At 36.2% G+C, this 17,573-nt stretch overlaps 1 protein-coding gene across 1 annotated transcript in view; it reads left to right on the top strand.

The window, feature by feature from the left end:
• Positions 1-17,573, top strand: part of MCM6 (minichromosome maintenance complex component 6) — a 49,547-nt gene that overhangs the window by 16,891 nt on the left and 15,083 nt on the right. The window contains exons 8-13 of the mRNA XM_037028137.1: positions 916-1,057; positions 9,440-9,581; positions 10,060-10,167; positions 12,279-12,434; positions 14,254-14,382; positions 15,766-15,927. Coding sequence (XP_036884032.1) covers positions 916-1,057; positions 9,440-9,581; positions 10,060-10,167; positions 12,279-12,434; positions 14,254-14,382; positions 15,766-15,927 — 839 coding nt within the window. The remainder of the gene's footprint in view (positions 1-915; positions 1,058-9,439; positions 9,582-10,059; positions 10,168-12,278; positions 12,435-14,253; positions 14,383-15,765; positions 15,928-17,573) is intronic.

The following is a 17,573-nucleotide window of genomic DNA, read 5'->3' as shown; positions in this document are numbered from 1 at the left end:
TTCCACTCTCTCAGGTTTCAGTCCCCTCTGCTGCTTTCCACAAGCCAGCACCTTTTCAATTGGTGCTTTTAGGCTTTATTTTCTGTCACTGGGGCCCTAGGTTGTGCGGTCCATCTTACTGCCCATTTTTGCCTTGTTTATCTGCACACGAATGTGTGACCGGGGTCAGCCCTGTGCTGCCTGCCCTCGGAGGTCTGCCTGCCACTGCCTTTTCCTTGAAGCAACCCCTCTCCGTGGCCACTGACTCTGCCCCTCTTACCAGTCTGGTTGAATGGTTGTTGGACTTCCTCACAGTTCAGTTTTCTGTCTGTTCTGGTTGTGTTTTTGTTCCTTAATTTTGGTTGTGTGAGTAGGCACAGTGTTTTCACCTAAGCCTCCATCTTGGCCGAAAGCTAATCGTGCATTTTCTTATATTGGATTTATAAATAGTTCTTAGAAGCTCAATAAGTTAAGTTAGCATGTATTTGTATTCTGGTCCCTGTTGGTAATACAAAAAGGAGTCAATCATGGACCATTTCTCAAATTGTTGGTGGAAATGAGAGACATGCCATTAGAAAGAACTAGGAAATATGATAAGCTGTGGTGGGCATAGTTTATTTATGGGGAGAGATGTTTGAGAGATGTAGAGAAAAGCTTTGTGTACGCTACTAAGACTTGTGGACCAGAAAGTGTTCTTAGGAGGGTGCGCATTGGCATCTGTGGCACCTGCGGCATAGGAGAAGACCTCAGGACAGTGGCTAGGTGACTAAGTTCACAAAACAAGAACCAGATGAGAAGCCAAGAATTTTTACTTAAGTCTGATGTATGGGTTGCTTCAGCTTTATCTGCTCTTTTGTTTGGTCAACATGCCTTTTTCTAATATCCTGTGAGAATTGTTAACTTCATGTTGAAAAATACCTTGGATTTTCATTTCAGGCAACGATGAAGTAAAACGCGGTGTCCTGCTCATGCTCTTTGGTGGTGTCCCAAAGACAACAGGGGAAGGAACCTCTCTTCGGGGAGACATTAATGTTTGCATTGTTGGTGACCCCAGTACAGCTAAGAGCCAGTTTCTCAAGTAAGTGTTTGCCTGAAGAAGTACAATAGGGAAAACAGTGTGCATAGTTCCAGGCTCTCTGTGCTACCAAGAATGTAGTCAGTGTGCCTTTACTAGAGCAGCAGTATAAATATGACTGTGCTGAATATACAACTCATTTAGATTAAATACACCTTAATTTGTTTAGTAGAACGTAACAATGTTTTACAATTTTTTGGAATAGGGAAAAATTGCCTATAGTCCAGTTCCTACATAGAACTTTTTTATCTTTGTGTCATGTCTTTGTATCTTTTCAGGGTTATAAATCACAACATATATTCAATTTTAATATACCCTAAATATTTTTCATTTTCTTTAGTTTCACAGCTATTTTTTATTGGTACACTGTAACTTTCAAAATCATTTTCCTAGCTTGTCATAGTTTATTTTAATGATTATAGGTGCAGATATAGTCAGCACCATGATATATGTAAGTTTCTATTTTTACTTTTTTTGTTTTCTTTGGGTAAATTCAAACTATAGGATTGCTGAGATTAAGAATACAAACAACATTAATTAAACAAGACACACTTCCAAAAGGGGTACTATAAACCTGAAACATTTTTGCTAAACTTATTGACTACAAGTACTGGCTTACTTTTAACTTTTTAAGAAACTTAGAGGTCAAAATGATCGCAACATGTTTTTGAGCACCTCCTGTGTTCTTGTACTATATATATGTGCATGTTATATCTTCTTTTTAATTGTATATTGTTACTGTTACAGTTGTCCCATTTTCCCGCTTTGCCCCCCTCCACCCAGGCCACACCTCCACCCTCACAGTCAATCCCCACTCCGTTGTTTCTGTCCGTGGGTCATTCATGCATGTTCTTTGACTAGTCCCTTCCCTTTCTTTCCACCATTATCCCCCTCCCTGCTCCTCTCTGGTTGCTGTCAGCCTGCTCCATGTTTCCATGTCTCTGGTTCTATTTTGCTTCTTAGTTATTTTTGTTAATTAGGTTCTTCTTATAGGTGAGATCATATGGTATTTGTCTTGCGCTAACTGGCTTATTTCACTTAGCATAATATCCTTGAGTTTCATCCTTGATGTCACAAAAGGTAGGAGTTCTTTCTGCTGTGTAATATTACATTAATTTGTGAATTAATACAATACTAGATCTGTAAACGTACCACAGTTTTTGATCCGCTCATTTACTCATGGGCACTTAGGTTGCTTCCAGCACTTGGTTGTTGTAAATAGCACTGCTATGGACATAGGGGGACATAAGTCCTTTTGAGTTAGCATTTCGGGATTCTTAGAGTATATTCCCAGCAGTAGAATCACTGGGTCAAAAGGCAATTCCATTTTTATTTTTCTGAGGAAATTCCCTACTGTTTTCCACAATGGCTGCACCAGTCTGCATTCCCACCAACACTGCACTAAGGTTCCTTTTCTCTACTTCCTGGCCAACACTTATTGTTTGTTGACTTATTAATGATGACCATGCTGACTTGTGTGAAGTGGTATCTCATTGTGGTTTTAATTTACATCTCTCTGATGGCTAGTGATGTTGAGTATCTTTTCATATGTCTGTGGGCCATCTGTGTGTCCTCTTTGGAAAAGTATTTATTCAGGTCCTTTGCCCATTTTTTTAATTGGATTTCTTGTCTTCCTGGTGTAGATTCAGATGAGTTCTTTATATGTTTTGGAGATGAAACCTTTGTTCAATATATCAGCAGATACATTCTCCCATATGGTCGGTTGGGTACCCTTTTTATTTTGATGGTGGTTTCTTTAGCTGTGCAGAAGCTTTTTAATTTGATAGTCCCATTTGTTTATTTTTTTCTTTATTTTCCTTTCCTTGGAAGTTATATTGGCAAAAATATTGCTACATGGGATATCTGAAATTTCACTGCCTTTTTCTCTAAGACTTTTTCGGTGTCACAACCTACATTTAAGTTTTTATCCATTCTGAGTTCATTCTGGTATATAGTGTAAGTTGGCAGTCTAGCTTCATTTTATAGCATGTACCAGTCCAGTTCTCCCAACATTATTTATTAAAGAGGCTGTTTTTACTCCATTGTATACTTATGCTCCCTTTGTCAAATATTAATTGACCATAGAGACTCTGGTTATTTCTAGGCTCTCTATTCTGTTCCATTGGTCTGTGTGTCTGTTCTTATACCAATACCTGATTGTTTTGATTACAGTGGCCTTGTAGTATAGTTTGATATCAGGTATTATGATCCCTCCTGCTTTGTTCTTTCTGATTGCCAAGGCTATTCAGAGTCTTTTCTGGTTCCATATAAACTTTTGAGATGTTTGTTCTAGATCTGTGAAATATGTCATTGGTATTTTAATAAAAGTTGCAGTGAATCTGTAGATTGTTTTGGGTAGTGTGGACGTTTTAATAGTGTTAATTCTTCCAATCCACAAACACAGTATATGCTTCCATTTATGTGTATCTCTTTGAATTTATTTCCTCAGTGTTCTTTGGTTTTCCAAGTACAGGTCTTTTGCCTCCTTGATTAAGTTTATTCTTAGGTACCATATTTTGCCATGTATAATGCACTCCCAATATAGTGTACATTTATGTTTTTGGCCCAAACTTTCAGTAAAAAAATCTTTTAACTTTTTAATTCAATTTTTTATTTATATTTAGATATTTTTGTATCGTAAGGGAATTTTAGCATTTACTTTTCAACATATTATGGTATGAGAAGTTATGTAACAAATAATTACAAAACACAAGAAAGGATATAAGGTATTTCAGGTACTACCCATATATAATGCACATCCTTATTTTCCCCTCAAAATTTGGGCAAAAAGGTATGCATTATACACCACAAAATACTGTACTTTATTTTTCTTATTGCTATAGTAAATGGGATTCTTTCCTAGTCTCTCTTTCTGATATTTCATTTTTGATGTAGAAAAATGTTCTCAATTTCTGAATATTGCCTTTGTATCCCACTGTTTTGCCAAAATCACTGATTAAGTTGAGTAGTTTTTTTGGTGGAGACTGTAGGGTTTTCTATGTACACTATCGTGTCATCTGCAAATGACAACAGTTTTACTTCCTCCTTTCCTATTTGGATACCTTTTATTTCTTTTTCTCATCTGATCACTGTGAGTAGAACTTTCAGTGCTGTGTTGAATAAGAGTGATGAGAGAGGACGACCTTGTCTTGTTCCTGATCTTAGTGGGAAAGCTTTTAGTTTTTGCCTGTGAGTATGATGTTAGCTGTAGGTTTCTCATAAATGGCCTTTAATTATGTTGAGGTATACTCTCTCTATTCCCACTTTGCCAAGTGTTTTTATCATAGACGAGTGCTGTATTTTATCAAATTTTTTCAGCATCTATTGATATGATCATGTGACTTTTTTCCTTCTATTTATGTGGTATATTATGTTTATCGATTTGTGAATATTGAACCATCCTTGCCTCCCTGGGATGGATTCCACCTGATTATGGTGTGTGATCTTTTTAATGTATTGCTGGATCCCAATATTTGTTGAGGATTTTAGCATCTATGTTCATCAGAGATACTGGCCTATATAGTTTTCTTTCTTTGTTGTGTCTTTACCTGGTCTTGAAATTAGGATAATATTGGCCTCGTAAAAAAACTTTGGGAGTCTTCCCTCTTCTTAAATTCTTTGCAATAGTTTGAGGAGAATAGATGTTAGTTCTTCTTTAAATGTTTGGTAAAATTTACCTGTGAAGCCACCTTGTCCAGGGATTTCATGTGCCTGGAGGTTTTTTCAATTACTGTTTCAATATCAGTAGTTGTTATTGGTCTATCCAGGCTTTCTGCATCTTCTTGATTCAGTTTTGGAAGATTGTATTTTTCTACAAATTTGTCCATTTCGCCCAGGTTTTCCATTTTCTTGGCACATGTTGTTCATAGTAGATTCTTACAATCCTTTGTATTTCTGTGGTATCGGTTGTAACTTCTCTTTCATATCTGATTTTTATTTAGGTCATCTCTCTTTTTTCTTAAGTTTGGTTAAAGGTTTGTCAATTTAGTTTATATTTTCAAAGAACCAGCTTTTGGGTTCATTGATCCTTTGAATTGTTTTTTTCATCTCTGTCATTTGCTTCTGCTCTGATCTTGAGTATTTCCTTCCATCTACTGGCTCTGTCCTTTGATTGTTGTTTTTCCTTTAGTTCTTGTAGATGTAGGGGTATGTTATTTATTTGAGATTTTTCTCTCTTCTTTAGGTAGGCCTGTACTGCTATTAACTTCCCTCAAGACTTTTTTCGCTGCGTCCCAGAACCCAGGTTTTGGGTTGGTGTATGTTTATTTTCATTTGTTTCCAGATACTTATTTCTTTCTTGATCTCATTGTTACCCCATTCATTATTTAATAACATGTTATTCAGTTCCTGTGTACTTAAAAGCTTTTGAGTTTTTTTCATGAGGTTGGTTTCCAGTTTCAAGCCATTGTGATCTGAGAAGGTACTTGATAGGATTTTAATTTTCTTACCTTTGTTGAGTCTTGTTTTGTGTCCTACCATGTGGTCTGTCTTTGAAAATTATCTACGTGTATTTGAAAAGAATGTGTATATTGCTTCATTGGGGTGAAAGTTTCAGTATATATCAATTAAGTCTATTTGATCTAGCATGTCGTTCAATACCACAATACCCTTATTGATTCTTTGTTTGGAAGATCTATCCATTGTTGACAATAGGGTATTAAAATCCCCTACAATGACTGTGTTGCTGTCAATATCTTTCTTGAAGTCCTCCAAGATTTTCCTTATGTATTAAGTTGCTCCTGTGTTGGGTGCATATATGTTTACAAGAGGTATAGCCTCTTGTTGGACTACTCCCTTAAGTATTATGTAGTGACCTTCTTTGTCTCTTGTTATGGCTTCTGTTTTGAAGTCTATTTTGTCTGATTATAAGTATTGGTACCCATTGAGCGCGGGCCTGCGAACCGCATGATCGCGGTTAGATTCCCAGTCAGGCCACATGCTTGGGTTGCAGGCCAGTTCCCAGCAGGGGACTCACAAGAAGCAACCATACATTGATATTTCTCTCCTTCTCTCCTTCCCTTCCTCTCTAAAGACAAATAAATAAAATCTTAAAAAAAAAAAAAAAAGTATTGGTACTCCAGCTTTTTTTCCATGTCTCTTTGCTTGGAATATTTTTTTCAGCCCTTCACTTTCAGTCTGTGTAGGTCTTCTGTTCTGAGGTGGATCTCTTGTAGGCAGCCTATATGTGGGTCATGATTTCTTACTCTATGTGTTTTGAATGGAGCATTTAAACCATTTACAATTAAGGTTATTATCGATGGGTATGTGTTCATTGTCATTTTTTCCCTTTGTACCTGTGTTTCTCTCTCTGTATTTCTTCATCTTCCTAAAGCAGTCTCTTTAGCATCTCTTGCAATGCTGGTTTGGTGGAGATGCACCCTTTTAGCCTTTTTCATCAAGGTGTGTGTGTTAGTCTTATCCTAGCAGCACCCAGGCAGATATGTAATATTACCCTCTTTTTTCAGGGAAGCAAACAAAACCTCTCTGAGCCTCAGTAACTTGCCCATTTTCTCATAGCTGACAAGTGACACTAAGCCATGAGTATTAGAACTCAGATGTATACTGTAAAGTATGTGGTCATACTGCAGGATGGGGCAAAAGTGGGTTTATAGTTGTTTATATGGGAAATAATACAATAATTAATAGATAATACAGTATAAACTGTTTCATGAACTCACAACTATAAACCTACTGTTTCCCACACTATATTTCAAGGTGTCTTTCTTTTTTTGTTTGGGAAATTTGTGGCTCTTCTAGACCATAAAACATTTTTAGTTGGTTTGAAGTTTTATAATCAAATATTTCTTTCAAGTAAATCAGAGATCAATTTCTAGATTTGAAGGTAATCGTCTTGTATTAAAAGGAATTTTTTTCTGCTCCGACCTCCCAACTTCCCCCACCCCACCACCACCAACAGATGGTACTACAATGTTGCCTCAGGTAACAGTATTATATTGTACATGACTGTCTTAGAAATAGCCTTTTCAGCCTAGTGAGTTTTTTACCATCTTTATTGAAATATAGTTTACATATCATAGAATTTACCCTTTTAAGTGTACAATTTAATGGTTTTAGTATATTCACAGTTGTATAACATAATTAAAGTAAGTTTAGAACATTCTCATCTCCCAAAAAGAGGTGTTATACTACTAGTCATCACTCTTCATTCTCCCCACTGCCCATAAGCAATCCCTAACCTACTTTGGTGTCTCTATCCAGACATTTCATGTAAATGGAATTATATACTATATGAACCTTAGTGACTGACTGTGCTTCTCCCACTTCCCATAATGTTTTCAAGGTTCAGCCATATTGGAGCATGCATCAATAATTTTATTTTTATTTATTGCCTGATATCCTGTCATATGTATATACCATATTAATTGTTTAATTGGTTTAATTGTTCATTCATCAGTTCATGGATATTTGGGTTGTTTCTACTTTGGCTTTTATAAACAGTGCTGATATTAAAAGCTCAGTGGCATTACGTACATTCAAGTTACACAGCCATTGCCACCATCTATTTTCAGAAATTTTTCATCGTCACAAACTGAAACTCTACCCACATTAAACAGTAACTCTTTATATCCCCTTCTCTCCAGCCCCTAGCAACCACCATCTACCTCTGTTTCTGAATTTGATTATTCTTGGTCCCTCACAGAACCGGAACCATACAGTATTTGTCCTTTTATGACTGGTTGATTTCAGTTAACATAATATATTCAAGAGTCATCCATGTTGTAGAGTCTTGGAATTTTCTTCCTTTTTAAGACTGAATTGTGTGTATTTATCACACTCTGTTTATCCATTCATTCATCAATGGACATTCCGTTTGTTTCTACCTTTGGGCTATTGTGAGTAATGCTGCTTTGAACATCAGTGTGCAAATTATCTGTTCAAGACCCTGCTTTTGTTTCTTTGGGATAATTTTGACTCTTAAATTTAGATTCTTGATCTAGTTTCAGTTCATTTTTGAATAGGGTATAAAGTAGGGGTCCACCTTTATTCTTTTGCAAATGGATATCCTGTTGTCCCAACATCAAGATGATTTTTTTACCCCATTGAATTACTGATGTATTACTGATTCTTTTGCTACCCTTGTCAAAAATCAGTTGACCATAAATATAAGGATTTATTTTTGAACTCTCTGTTTTATTTTATTAATCTCTGTGTCTATCCTTAGGCCAGCACTACACTATCATGATTACTATAGCTTTGTACTAACTTTTAAATTCAGAAAATGTGAGTTGTCTGACTTTTTCTAGATTGTTTTGGCTGTTCTGGTTCCCTCAAGTTTTCATATGAATTTTAGGATCAGCTTGTCAGTTTCTACAAAGAAGCCAGTTGTAATATTAATAGGGATTGCATTGAATCTATAGATCAATTTGAAGTGTATTGGCTATTTAAAATCTTAAGTCTTCTGATCCATGAACATGGAATATCTTTCCATTTTTAGGCCTTCTTTAATTTCTTTGAACAATGTTTTATAAGTTTCAGGGTAAAAACTTGCAGTTCTTTTGTTAAACCTATTCCTAAGTGTTTTATAATCTTTTTGGTGCTATTTTAATAAAATTGTTGATTTTTTTTTTTTGTCTCACAGCCTTGTAAGAACTCATTTATTCTAATGTTTTAGTGGATTCGATAGGGTTTTCAATCTATAAGATCATGTTATCTGCAAATAGTGGTAGTTGTTGTTCTTTCAAATCTGGGTGCCTTTTTCTTTTCTTGTTTAATTGCCCTGGCTAGACCTTTGAGTATAATGTTGAATAGAAGTGGCAGAGTAAACATTCCTGACCTTAGGGGGAAAGCATTCAGCCTTTTAACCTTTTAGAACGATCTTAGCACCCTTTATCAGGTCGAGAGAAAGTCTCTTCTATTCCTAGTTTGTTGAGTTTTTATTGTGGAGGCATGTTGGATTTTCTCACATTTTTTTCCGGCATCCATTGACATGGTTCTTATCCTTTATTAATGTGATGCATTACTGATGTTTAGCTGTTAAACCAACCTTGCATTTTTAGAATAAATTTCATATCCAATTCTGTCTTATTTTTTATGGGCAAGACCTTCTAATAGATCATTATTGCTAAGCTGTTATTAAAACTTTACAGTTGATGTTTTTATCATGTATGAACTTTATCTTACATTTGACAGGAATTGATTTAAATCTGTTTAAAAGGCCAAAGGAGAAAGTCTTTATTTTCAGCTTATGGCTTTATATTCAGTTCATGGCATATATCTATGGATTGTTTATATAGCTTAATGCTTTTCTTAGGTTTTTTAAAAGAAAGAAGTTTGTATTCTTAATTGTCATAAATGCTATCAGGTGATATTCCTGGAAAGGATGCTTTGTAGTCACATGTTAATGGATATGATAATCTTGAACAGGCACGTGGAGGAGTTCAGCCCCAGAGCTGTCTACACCAGTGGCAAAGCATCCAGTGCTGCTGGCTTAACAGCAGCTGTTGTGAGAGATGAAGAATCTCATGAGTTTGTCATTGAAGCTGGAGCTTTGATGCTGGCTGATAATGTAAGAACATTTGACACTTTTGGATATAGAGAAACCAGATTATTCCCTACCTATCAGTGAAGGCCTATACATTTGTATTTTTAAAATGTCCTTTAAAGGGGGCATTTTTAGTAAATAATCTGTGTTTGGCATTAATTATATCAGTAAATTTCACCTGTTACTTCTTCAGCTGAAAATCAGTGCTGAAGCGACCCAGAATATTTTTGACCCTGACATTTACACAAGGTTTTTATATTGAGTAAAAATGCAATAAATGTATGTCTTTAGTCTTAATCTTAGTTTAAAATGAGCCAAAAGCATATGATTCCTTTTAGCTCTGAGATTTGTTGTACTACCTTCATCTAATAGAGGGAATTAGGATTGCTTATCTACCTTAGAGTTATTTAGAGAATATTAAAAGATTTTTGGTGTAAACTTTGAGTTGACTTCCCACTTGACACTTGAAAGGCAGTATCATGCTAGATACGTTTGGTTACAGGGTGTATGTTGTATTGATGAGTTTGATAAGATGGACATACGGGATCAAGTTGCTATTCATGAAGCCATGGAACAGCAGACCATCTCCATCACTAAAGCGGGAGTGAAGGTATGTGTGTGTCCACGTCTGTACCACTGCATCATGCCTTGTGGATCAGTGTAGCTCTAGAGACATTGCCCTGGGTAAAATGAATTATTCCAACATGAAATACTGTTTGTTGAAACGGAAAACACAGCCCTGATGATTACTAATCCAAACTATTTGTGCTCTCTAGGGCGCTGTGAAAATGTGTTGCTTGATAGAAATTCGAGGTTAGCATTTCACTTCTCAAAATTTCCACAAAGCTTCTACATTTTTTGATAAAGCATGTTTTCATCAGAAAATGTGAGTTGTCTGAAATTATAACAAAATAATCCATAGACTATTGAAATGAAAATAGTATCTAAGTACAGTCATGTGCCACATAGGAACATTTTGGTCAAAGATGGACCACGTATATGGTGGTGATCCCATTAGATTATAACAGAGCTGAAAATTTCCTATCATCTAGTGACATCTCAGTAATTGTAATATATTAGCACAACACATTACTCATGGTTTGTGTTGATGCTGGTATAAACCTAGTGTGCTGCCAGTTATATAAAGTATAGCACATACAATTATGTGTAGTACATAATATTTGGTAATGATATTAAATGACTGTTTTATTGATTTATTTATTATGCTACACCTTTTTTATGATCTTATTTATTCATTTCCAGAGAGAGGGAAGCATCAGTGTGTGTGATTGACTTTCACACACCCCTACTGGGGACCTCGCCCCCAGCCCAGGCATGTGCCCTGACTGGGAATTGAGCCTGCGATCATTTGGTTCACAGGCCAGCGCTCAATCTACTGAGCCACACCAACCAGGGCACGCTTTTTATTGTTAATTTAGTGTGTTCTCTTTCTGCTTATAAAAAACATTTACTGTAAAACAGTGTGCCATGTTAAACAGGCAGCAGCCTCATACATCTGCATTTGTATCTCTTGATTATATCATTTTCTTTCTTGCTTGATTGAAGCCCATGTTGTTTTGTACAGTTGTAGCCTAGACAGTAGGCGGGCTATACTGTATGGCCTCAGTGTGTAGTAGACTATACCATCTAGGTTGGTGTAAGTGCATTCCGTGATCTCCACACAGCCATGAAATTACCTAACAACTTTTTCTCACCCTATTCCTGTTGTTAATTGGCACATGACTGCACAGTATTGTGACCAACAGTAGAGAGAAATCAAACTTTGTAAATAAAGTAATACATTCAAATAGTTAAGGAAACTAAGCAGTGCACTAAAATGTAAAAAAAAGAGATCTTCCTCTATAACTCCCAGCACTAGTATATACTCAGAATTACCTGCTGAGTTTGTGTCCATTTTAGGAATATTTTATATTTAAATAAACATAATGCATAGTTTTGTTTCTTGCTCATTTAATGTGTGTGTGTCTCTTTCTTTCTTTCTTTTTTTTTTTTTTTTTTGCAGTCTATGTATCAGCACATATTAGATCCACTCTGGGTTTTGTGGTTGTTTGGGGGGGGTTGTTTGTTTTTGTTTGTTTGTTTGTTTGTTTTCATTACTGCATGGTTTTCCATCGTATGTATCCCAAATAGACTCCTACAGGGTGACATTTGGGTCATTTCCAGCCTTTTGATTACAAACAATATTGTAAGCATCCTTGAACACACATCTTCCTTTACCTAGCTGCAAGATAAAATCCTAACAAGAAAGTGCTGGCTTAAAAATACAACCAGAGACATCAAATTAAAGAACAAACTGACAGTAACCAGAGAGGAGACGGGGAAGGGGGATAATGGGGGATAAAAGGGGACGGGCCATCCATCAAGGAACATGTATAAAGGACACATGGACAAAGCCAAAGGGGGTAGGTTTGAGGGTGGGGTGAGGGGGGGTAAGATGAAGACAATTACTTGAACATCAATAAAAATTTTTTAAAGAAATTGCTGGCTTAAAGGGTGTGCACAGCATCTCTCCCATCATCATATGGTAGTGCTTGTGTGCTATATGTTACTGGACTTTCATTTTAATGATTCAGTAGGTGAAAAATGTTAACAATATTTTGATTAGCATTTAGTTAATTATGAGAGAGATTGAGCATTTTGTCATGTTGGCCATTCCAGATGTCTTTTTAAACCTGTCACAATTCTTTCTGTTGTTTTCAGGCTACTCTGAATGCCAGGACATCCATTTTGGCAGCAGCAAATCCAGTTGGTGGACACTATGATAGATCAAAGTCATTGAAACAGAATATAAATTTGTCGGCTCCCATCATGTCCCGATTTGATCTCTTCTTTATACTTGTCGATGAATGTAATGAGGTATTCAACATGAGCTGTCACTTTTGTCTTCCTTTGCTATTTCCAGTTTGAGTGATTGAGACAGGCTTGAATATATACTGCTGAACAGACGATGCATGTGTCTGCACAGACCTTTTGTTTCTCTCGGAGTGGCACAGGATTGGGCAAGGATTTGTTGAGCAATTCAAAATAAAACCACTTGAATTTCTGGTTCCACTTAATTGTGTAGAAGAATATCCAGTTTTTTGTTTTTGCTATGTTTTTTAATTTTCAGAAGAAAAAGGAAACATTACAGTTAATTTCCAGCCATACTCTAAGATTTTTATAAGAATTTTTCTTGTTGGCGTTTTTTTGGTAAGCTTGAAAAAAATTGGAATATTGGAGAATTTTTTCCCCTCCAAATCAGGAGTCATTAGTCTTCCTATGTGTTCTCATGAAGTTGAGTGTATATCACTTTTTTTCCCTAATTACGGAACAGTTTGAAGATTGAGTATAAAGTGGTGAGTTTACTTGGATTCTAACATGTTAGTTATTAAGACTTATATTTAAATATTTAACAATATTGCACAGCCCACATGTGCCCAGAACTATTGTACAAAATGACATTCTGGCCCTGGCTGGTATAGCTCAGTGAATTGAGTGCCAGCCTCCAAACCAAGGGATCACAGGTTCAATTCCCAGTCAGGGCACATGCCTGGGTTGTGGGCCAGGTCCCCAGCTGGGAGAAGTAGGGGGGGAACCACATATTGATGTTTCTCACCTTCTTTTTCTCCTTCCCTTCCCTTCTCTCTAAGAAATAAATAAGTGAAGTATTTTTTTAATGACATTCTGTGGAAGCTAATATTGTAAGCTGTGCTGTTAATTGCTAAGCATGGAGGTCGTATATTGCACAGCACATCTTTTGCTTACAGCAAAACTTTATTATCTAAATAAAAGCTACGTTCCATTATGTGGGTGTTGGCAGGATTTTAGTTTTTGTATGTTTTAGTTTGTTTTTTCCTTTATAAATCCTTACAAATATTTAATTCAACCAACTCCCATAGTTGGGAGTTATCTGAGGGTATATATTTCTGTTTGTATATAATCCATTAAATTAGTTTTTTAACTCTTGGAAATAATTTCAAACTTACAGAAAAGTTGCAAGAAACAGAATAGTGTACATGACACCCATATACCCTTCCTTTTTTTCTATTTGCATATTAACATTTTGCTCCATTTACTATATCATTTGTTCTCTTTACATCTACATAGTTTTTTCTGTACCAGTTGAGAGTAAATTGCTTATTTTTTGTATGATTTTTCTCAATGTTAATGATTTTATGATAATTATCTTCATGTATTAACAAGTGGCAATATGATGTAGTAGCCAACAGCACAGACTCTGAAGCTGGACTGTTCGAATCCTGGACCCATTACTTAGTGTGACATTGGACCAGTTACTTAACCTCTCTGGGCCTCAATTTACTCATTTGTAAACTGTGGGTAGTAACTACTTCCTTAATAAGGTTTTTGTGAAGGTCGCATGAGTTAGACACCCTTCAGGCAATAGTGTCTTTCATATACTAAGGGTCATAGAAGTCATAGTTCTGCCATTGTTATCTTAAGTCAGCTAATTCTTTAAGGAATATTCTTTGAGTGGGGCAAAGGTAAACGTTTAAACTTGGTTTTAAATGAAACCGGTACCAAACTTTCCTCAGGAACTTTGTGCCTGTGAATACATCTTTCATTGCTCTCTTAGAGGGTTTTTTTTTTTTAGCTATAAATAATTTCCTAATGCCTGGGATACTCTGGAGTGGATATTGCTATGACTGATCAAAGTGATTATTTTGCTTTCGATTAGGTTACAGATTATGCTATTGCCAGGCGCATAGTAGACTTGCATTCAAGAATTGAGGATTCGATTGATCGTGTCTATTCCCTTGATGATATCAGGAGATACCTTCTCTTTGCAAGGCAGTTTAAACCAAAGGTAACCTGCTCTTTTTGTACTGGAATGATCATAATGGATATATTAAAGTGTCATTTAGACAAAAGAGTGGCAGGGAAAAAACCGAACCTGTACTTGTTTGTTTGGGGGGGTTTCTTAAGTATTTTTGGGGGGGGTTGTTTTTGTTTGTCGTTTCTTTCTTCGTTTTTTTAGAACAATTTGCTTCTTCAAAGAGTGAGTAAAGGGCATTTTAAAAATACCTGAACAATCCCATTTCTTTTCCTTATTAGGTGATAAAAATAAAAATAAAAATTTTTTTTCAGTGGTAACGGTTTTGAATAACCAAGTAAAGTGGAACATCCTTTATTTCAACCATTCCTAAGAATCATAAAACTGTGTATGTGTTTAAGTCAGTAGTCCACTGAATGCTCTCAATTCTTTAAGGAAAATCTTGGGTACCTCTAGGTAATTGTGAATGAACCTGATTGCTATTTTATAGTAATTGATGTAGTTCATTGGGTTGAATCTGCACTGGATCCAGGGTACTCACTTGGACATTTATTTTTTAAGTAAACCTCCATTTAAATAAATAAATAGAATCTTCATAATGCATCTGGTTCTTTTGGCATTTTCCTAAAGTAGAATAGGAAAAGAAAAAATTTTGCTTCTGGTTGATTCTAAGTTTTTACACACTATTTTTTGGCTTGACTTTTGGGAGTTATTCTTAGATTTTAATATCCCATCATTTTCACTTAATTATCCACAATACTACTGGGGTTGATTCTCACTGTCCCAAAAGAAGCTTAGTGAGACATTTAAAACTGGGGGTTACGAGTCACTTTTGTGTGAAGGGGCATTTGTTCTCTGTGACTGAATATGGTCCTGCTGCGACCTCCACACGCTTTCTTAACATGCTGAGTTTCTTGTTCTGAAAAACCGAGGGTTCTTTAGTATGCCTCATTTTGTTGTTACTGTTCAACAAATATTAAGGTTTACTGAAATAGCTGGTGTATGATATTATGTGTTTTGACCTCTTTTTTCTTAAACATTGATTATTTACTGAGTCTCAAGAATGGCCTGAACATTAATTTGTTTAATGAGCTCTGGCATCTTGGGTAAAAAGGTATTATTTATTTATATCCTATCCCATTACTTTGGTTTGTTACATATCTTTTAGAAATGGTCATTTGTTTAAATACCAGCCCTTCTGCCTTCCTGTTCATGAAGTTAGTTCATGGAATTAACAGCCTTCCTTAGTATTAGTTTCTGTTGAAAGACATTTCCGTATTAATTCCTTGTCATTGGCTTCAAAGTTATGGCTTTCTTAGTTCCCCAAAGTATCTCTGCCTGGAAGGCCCTTGAACGTATGTTTAACACAGCTACCATCAAGTAGAAATACTCAACTTCAGTGATGTCCTCAAACAGATTTCCAGAGAGTCGGAGGACTTCATTGTAGAACAGTATAAACGTCTCCGCCAGAGGGATGGTTCTGGAGTTGCCAAGTCTTCATGGAGAATTACAGTGCGACAGCTGGAGAGCATGATCCGTCTCTCTGAGGCAATGGCTCGAATGCACTGCTGCGATGAGGTACCAGAATTGCTCCAACATAGCGGGTGGGGAGAGAAATTGATTTGTTGGCTTAAAACATGTTTTTATCTTTGATCTGGGACATCCTACCATTTGCTGCAGATTTATTTTTATATAACTGTTGAGTGCTCATAGGATACATGACCTTGGGGATTTCTTCCTTGAGGGTTGCTGCCAAGCATTTATTGAGTGTGGTTAGATTAATAATAATGAGATTAATAGTAATTAGATTAATAGTAATAGTAGTTAGATTAATAGTAATGTGGTAGACTACAGAATACATATAGAACTGAGTTACTGGTAATGCCATTCATTGAAAAAAAAGTTTTATTTAAACCCTACAATGCACTAGACCTCTGGGCTGGGAATTCAAATATAAAAATGTGACCCCTTCAAAAGGAGCTCTCTGTTGATTTGTATAATGTATGGTTATGAATGTATTCTTTGACCCCTGGGTTCTACAGGTGCATGTCAGTGGTGTTTACGGAATAAATAGAGAGTAGTGTAGAAGGATATTCAAGCCATCATCTCTGCTTCAAGCAAAGCCACCCTGCTTTTACTTACTTTTATATATTAGACATGCAATTTTTTTTCTCCATTGTGATGTTTCCTGAAATAAGTTTCATTACATTGACATGTGTCCTGGGAAATCTTTAATAGATTCCTCTCTCTCTCTCTCTCATCTTTGAATGGGTAGCAAATTCACATGACATGAAAATAATCACATATATTTATGTACATACAGAAATATATTTTCTGAATGAAATTGAGTATCTTTTTGAAATATATTTTATTGATTATACCATTACACTTGTTCTATTCCCCCCTTCATTCCCCTCCAACCGCACACTCCCTCCCCCACCCTTCTCCCTCCCTTAGTTTATAACCACGTGTCTCAAGTTCTTTAGATTCTATATTTCCCCCACTATTCTTGTCCTCTCCCCTATCTATTTTCTACCTACCCTCTATGCTATTTTCTGTACCTTCTCCCCCCTTCTCCTCCTCCCTCTCCCCTTTTGCTAACCCTCCATGTATTCTTCATTTCTATGGTTCCACTCCTGATCTAGCTGTCCTCTTGGTTTGCTTTTGTTTTAGGTGTGGTTGTTAATAACTGTGTGTTTGCTGTCCTTTCACTGTTCATATTTTTCATCTTCTTTTTCTTATATAAGTCCCTTTAGCATTTCATATAATAAGGGCTTGGTGATGATGAACTCCTTGAACTTGACCTTATCTGAGAAGCACTTTATCTGTCCTTCCATTCTAAATGAAAGTTTTGCTGGATAAAGCAATCTTGGCTGTAGGTCTTTGGATTTCATGACTTGGAATACTTCTTTCCAGCCCCTTCTTGCCTGTAAGGTCTCTTTTGAGAAATCCGCTGACAGTCTGATGGGTACTCCTTTGTAGGTGACTGTCCCCTTATCCCTTGCTGCTTCTAGGATTCTCTCCTTCATTTTAGTCTTGGCTAATGTAATTATGATGTGCCTTGGTGTGTTCCTTCTTGGGTCCAACTTCTTTGGGACTCTCTGAGCTTCCTGGATTTCCTGGAAGTCTATTTCCTTTGCCAGACTGGGGAAGTTCTCCTTTATTATTTGTTCAAATATGTTTTCCACTCGTGGCTGTTTCTTTCCCCTTTCTGGTACCCCTAT

Source organism: Sturnira hondurensis, unplaced genomic scaffold, assembly GCF_014824575.4.
Source record: "Sturnira hondurensis isolate 20B ecotype Veracruz unplaced genomic scaffold, ASM1482457v3 Scaffold0000256, whole genome shotgun sequence".
In the NCBI taxonomy this organism is placed as follows: domain Eukaryota; kingdom Metazoa; phylum Chordata; class Mammalia; order Chiroptera; family Phyllostomidae; genus Sturnira; species Sturnira hondurensis.
Note: the sequence above shows the minus strand (reverse complement) of the source record. Positions and strands in the feature narration are given on the sequence as shown.